Source organism: Scyliorhinus canicula, chromosome 18, assembly GCF_902713615.1.
Source record: "Scyliorhinus canicula chromosome 18, sScyCan1.1, whole genome shotgun sequence".
Classification (NCBI taxonomy): Eukaryota; Metazoa; Chordata; class Chondrichthyes; order Carcharhiniformes; family Scyliorhinidae; genus Scyliorhinus; species Scyliorhinus canicula.
The window spans coordinates 71,797,026-71,803,025 of NC_052163.1; the positions used below are offsets into that span (position 1 = coordinate 71,797,026).

Genomic DNA, 6,000 nt, shown 5'->3' on the forward strand with positions numbered 1-6,000 from the left:
TAGCGTGGCCAATCCACATACCCTGCACATCTTTGGGGTGTGGGGGTGAAACCCACGCAGACATGGGGAGAATGTGCAAACTCCACACGGACAGTGACCCAGGGCCGGGATTTGAACCCAGGTCCTCAGCGCCGTAGGCAGCAATGCTAACCACTGTGCCACATGCCGCCAACAGATGCCTACTTATGTGCTAAAAACAATATTGCCGATTGTACAGAGCTGCTGTTGTGGAGCTAGCACATAATACCTTACCAGTTATTTTATTCTAACTTTTTGTTGTTTTTTGTGTGTGTTCCCTACTCTTCTATGTATGTGTATATATTCTATTTTGTGTACATAACGGTAAATATACTTTATTCAAAAGCCCAATAAAAAACATTTATTAAAAAAATATATATTTGGGTTTCCTTTTATGTCGACTACCATTGCATTCTCATACTCTCCCTTTGCCAGTTGAATTTCTCTTCACATTATTGTATTTGACCTGGAGCTTACTTTAAATTCCCTACCCATGTCAATCGGTTGCCTCCAAATCGATGTTCTCTCATTAAGTTTCCTCTGCGGAATCATGTTGAATGCCGTCTGGAAGTCCTTGTAAATAATATCCATAAATGTAAATGCCATCCCATATCTATCAATCATGTCAGCTAACGCAAAAAAAATCAACTAGATTTGTTAGATATTACTTATCTTTATCTAAATGCTCTAGTAGATTCTCCCTAGTACATTGTAGATAGCAGATTGTACTAACTTCCCCAAAAAGACATTTGATTGATTGGCCTTTAATTTCCTAGTTTATCTGTTATTTTGGGATTGGTGAATGTGCGTAGGGTACAGAAAAGATGTACCAAAATGGAGAGCTGAAAGAACATAGAAAGTACAGTGCAGAAGGAGGCCATTCGGCCGATCGAGTCTGCACCGACCCATTTAAGCCCTCACTTCCACCCTACCCCTGTAACCCCATCATCCCTCAAACCTTTTTGGTCATGAAGAGCAATTTATCATGGCCAAACCACCTAACCTGCACGTCTTTGGACTGTGGGAGGAAACCAGAGAACCCGGAAGAAACCCACGCAGACACGGGGAGAACGTGCAAACTCCGCACAGACAGTGACCCAGTGGGAATCGAACCTGGGACCCTGGCGCTGTGAAGCCACAGTGCTATCCACTTGTGCTACCGTGCTGTGGAAAGGGGGTGGAGGATGAGAGCGGGAATTCTTCCTATAAAATTCTATGATTTTTCTTTAATGCAGTTTATATAAATATCGCACCCCTTTGGGAAAAGCCTCCCTGCCTTTTGTTTCACTGCTGCTTCCTAGAAAATGTATCACTTGGGCGGCATGGTAGCACAGTGGTTAGCACTGTTGTTTCACAGCTCCAGGTTCCTAGGTTCAATTCCTGGCTTGGGTCACTGTCTGTGCAGAGTCTGCCCTTTCTCCCCCTGTCTGGGGTTTCCTCTGGGAGCTCCGGTTTCCTCCCACAGTCCAATGACGTGCACACTGGGTGGATTGGCCATGCTAAATTGCCCTTGGTGTCCAGAGGTTGGGTGGGGTTGTTGCATATGGGGCGGAGCTGTGGGCTTAAGTGGGGTGCAGATTCGATGGGCCGAATGGTCTCCTTCTGCACTATAAATTCTATGTCTACTTCAAATGATCAGAGTCAGAAAGAGATTTTTAACAATGTACAATATTTTCCTCCTCAGATCTGATGAAGTGGAGCAGAAGACCACAGAATCCAAGAGGAAAATAATAAACAAGTTACAGTTGTGCTTGGATACGATGAGTCAACATGTCACCAGTGTAGAGGTAGGAATTATTAACCTTCAGTTATACAATAAGGAGGGATGTGCATATTGTGGAATCATTTGTTTGAACCTTTCTATGAACCACTCGTGTAGCATGTTTATTTATCGAATGTATTGTAAGAAAGTGGATAAATCCTTGATTGTTTCGTGATTCTCTTTTTCATTTCTGCCCTGCACAACATTTCAGGTTTTGTTATAAACTGCCGACTTTTGTCAAACTGAGCAAGCTGCTATTTGGACTGACCGGGCAGATCCCTTGATTCAGTATGTTTTGTGGCATAGTCCATGATGTCATTTTGATGGACTTTGCTAGCAGCCAATCAATTCCATTGCAATCCTGGGGCTAAGCAGATCCTCAATGTTGATTTGGTGCTTTTTATTTTGGAATGCCCTGCAAGGTGACTGGTTTCAGTTCTGTTTGGAGCTGCAGAACTCGGCAGAATCCATTCAAATCTGTCTCTCAAAAGGGGTCGAATTTTCTCTCAAATCATAGCTGAAACTCCCTTCAGATAAATAGTGCAATTAGTGAGTATTCAAAACCTGAAGATAGAGCTGGCGAAGGGGGATCTTTCCGCATTCCCCTCCCAATTAAGTTGCCAGACCACTCAAAGGGCTCGTGAAAATTGCTGTTCTGATATTCTGTTTAACTGAGAGAAGCTGTACGTGAGTCTGCTGAAGTTGACCACATAACAGAAACTGAACAGACCTGAAATGCATCTTCCGTGGGTTAGACTCAGCTCAACACGTTGAGGAACTCAGCATGTTCCTGGAGGGCATCCCACAGCCTGAGAAACTGGCCTGAGTGGCCAGCTTGAAGATCCAAACAATGTTTTTAAACATCTTGTATTCTATAGAGATCACCACCTACAAAGACCTCAGCCAGCAGCGAAGATCCTCAAATCTCTCGTTCCTTTTAATCCCTGTTATTTCTGAACCTTTCCTACTTCCACCATGTGTCTGTCTTGTTTGGGTGGAGGGTGGGACGGGATTGTGAATAATTAGATTAGCAGACAGTTGTTCCATTTATTACCGTTCTATGTTCATCTTTTACTCTTGTTATAACTAAACAGTTTTGTTAATGTTTTACTTACAAATCGGGTGCCTGCAACTTATTGGAGTAGAAGGTCAAAGATCTCAAAACACGCAAATTATTGGTTAATTCACTTTTCTGTTAGGGCTACGGGGTCTGTGGGGCTGGAATTGACCATACACTCGCCCATGGTGTCATAACAATATCTAATTCCTTAACTTATCAGGAAAAGATGACATTTTAATTTTTGAGTTTGACTAGACTTGGGCTTCAATGAGCTGGAAGTGATGTACATGTTAGCATCATGAATCAAAGTTCAATCGGAGTCAGTAAGTCTTTTAATAAACTACTAAATGATATGGCGAATAATATTTCTGTACTGCACTGGAGAAGCTCCAGAAATAGAGCTTGTGACCAAGCGGTCACAAGTACAGGTTGAGAGACGGTAGATTTAGAACTGAGATGAGGAGGACCTACTCATGGTGAATTTGTGGAACACGCAGCTCCATAGTGCGTTGGAATCTGAGTCATTAAATGGTTTCAGGAAGGACATAGATATATTTCTGATTTTAAAACAGGTTAACAGGATATGGGGAACAGTTAGGGAGGAGGATTTGAGAACAGGAAGAGATCAGCCATGATCTGATTGAACGATGGAGCAGGCTTGAAGAGCTGAATTGCCCACTTCTGCTCCTGATTCCTATGTACCTATAAGCTTTTGTACTAATTATTTAATCCACCAACCTGACAACTGGAAGCTGCTGAAAAACAGGCCAAAGAACCATGAAAATACTTTGACCTCTATCAGCCCATCTAGATCTTCCTGCATAACCCTGCCTCAAGCTTAAACTGTGGGTCAGTATCCCATTTGTTACATGCTGCTCTCTGGCTGTATATAAGTCATTCAGGGCTCCCACTGGTTAGCAGAGGTGGACTGTCTGTCCTCTTATTGTACTACTAAACTTAATACCACTTTGTTAGATACTGAAGGGAGGGTTAATTCAGTTAGTTTTCTTTGGTTCCTGCATATAGCCTCGTTACAGAGATGTGGAGATGCTCATAATATTATACATAGTTTTGACGCTCTGGTTACATATCGAGTTACAATTATTTTTCCTAGTGATGATTTTCGATTGGACTAAAGTGATTTTTTTGTTTTGTTTTGCTTAGAACTACCTTGTGGATTATCAAAAAAGTGCCGCGAGAGACCATGAAGAATCTTTGAAAGACGACTTGCTAACAGATCTGAATTTCATAACAGAATCATGCAAAGAGATGAGCAGCTCTCTGTGAGCTGTGTTCAGCCAATTAACAGCATTTTTTGTCTCTGAATGTACAGTTTATATTAAGAAATAAAACTTCACCATTACAGGATTGTCTTCCAACTGATCAGACCACTGTTGGTTGGTGCAAAGAGAAACTTGGCTTCAATATAACCTCTTCCAGACAGGAATTGTGGTTCTGGATTTATAATAGTCTGATGTTGAAAGTGTTTTCAGATATAGTCTTACATTCTTGTGAAGGAACCCTGGAGCCTAGGCTTCCATTCTGTCTAGATTTGGCCCATGAGGTAATCAGTCTAGAATTATGGATACTTATTTAGTGTAGATTATGTATGAATGATTCTTAAAACTGATCATTCCAATCTTCGGAGTATCCAAACATGTCATTCATAAATTCTGCCTCAATTACAGATCATTTTAATTAAAAAGCTGCTTTATACATAGTGAGTCACCAAGCCCTACAGCCCAGGGGAAGGGGAGCAAGTAGAAGTACTGCCATTCACCCAGTTTCAGGAAGTAATCTACTTGTACGTTGTCCAGAATCGCTGAATTTGAATGAGATTAGCATTGAATTCCATTATAATTGAATGTCTATTGCTACTTGCTATTTAGAATTGCCACTTCAGAAAAGGTCAATCAATACTCAATATAGTTGCGAGGGCAGATATTTTGCAGGAAAATGAAACAAGGACAATCCACCTTTAGTTCAGCAGAAGCTAGCTTGTGTGATCATTGCATGTCAGGATTCTTTGGACTCGTAGTTCATGTATCCAGAGATGGCCTGAAATCTCCCCACTGCAACATTCAATTATTTCCTCAGTGTTCAAGATTTTCACCTCCCATCCCTGGTGGTCCATTCATAAGCTGATGTACTTCCTCACCGCAGTCCAATATTACCTTGTATGAGACTGAATGTCTTCAGCTTGAAATCATTTTTCAGATTCATGAGTCCTTGTTTTCTATCTGGCCTCAGTGCTCTTATTCACATGGTGCGTGTATGTCAGCTTCAATATTATTTGAGTATTGGTTGGTAAAATGGTAAGACGAAAACAATGGAAGTGTGTTTTGATTGTATGTGTATTTCATAGTTCTTTGGTTATCTGCTAAAATGGTGAAACACCAGCATTGAATGGCCAGTGGAGTGTCAATGTGGTCAGCTCAACCAATTAATAAATGCTCTAAGCACAGCAGAAGAATGCAACCCATCCAATGACCAATTGTTACAACAAGCAACTTTCAAACCTGGGTCCAGAGATAGGCAGGACCATAGTCTGGAGGAAGGATGAATTTGTGAGGGTGAGGAGCATTGACATACATGGATAAGGAAGATTTTGCAGAGTTATTGGGAGAAGGTGGGAATTGCTCATTTAGAGCTGGCAAAGACATGACAGAACAAATGGCCACCTCCTGTACTGGACCAATACTATGACTGGTGTAAGGAGGCCATGGGGCACAGTCTGGAGAAGGAAGGATGGGTCTGGCGGGCATGCAGGTCTAGTATTGAATGCTGCAACATTCTCAATAATAACTTGGATGACGTTGAAACTGTCAAAGGCGAGACAAAAACCTGGAAGCTGCCCAATTATGTTTCACGCAATTGCGCAGAACTCCAATGTTTGAGAGAGAATGCTGTATATGGGTTTTTCTAATAAAATTAGTGCATGTAGCTAAAACAACTGGTCAGTGATTTCTAGCAGCATGAGAAATAGGCAGAGGAAGACACCCAATGTTGGACCCCATCAGTCAAACATTTGTGAAAGGGAAAAGATTTTTGATGAAGTTATGACAGTTCCTTGAAGATGTAACAAGCAGGATGGATAATAGATGTAGGGCAAGATTCTCTGTTTGGAAGACTGTTCACCCACTGGCGCTGAATTTGCGCT

At 41.6% G+C, this 6,000-nt stretch overlaps 1 protein-coding gene across 3 annotated transcripts in view; it reads left to right on the top strand.

Moving 5' to 3' along the window:
• The window catches only part of ndc80 (NDC80 kinetochore complex component), a 149,862-nt gene extending 144,072 nt beyond the window's left edge, over positions 1 to 5,790 (top strand). For 2 of the 3 annotated variants that reach the window (XM_038776774.1, XM_038776775.1), the window contains exons 16-17: positions 1,703 to 1,805; positions 4,005 to 5,790. In XM_038776774.1, coding sequence (XP_038632702.1) covers positions 1,703 to 1,805; positions 4,005 to 4,127 — 226 coding nt within the window. In that variant the 3' untranslated portion in view covers positions 4,128 to 5,790. Of the gene's footprint in view, positions 1 to 1,702; positions 1,806 to 1,991; positions 3,972 to 4,004 lie in introns of those variants that run through there. The other variant, XM_038776776.1, reaches the window with a different exon arrangement.
• The last annotated feature ends 210 nt before the right edge of the window (positions 5,791 to 6,000 follow it).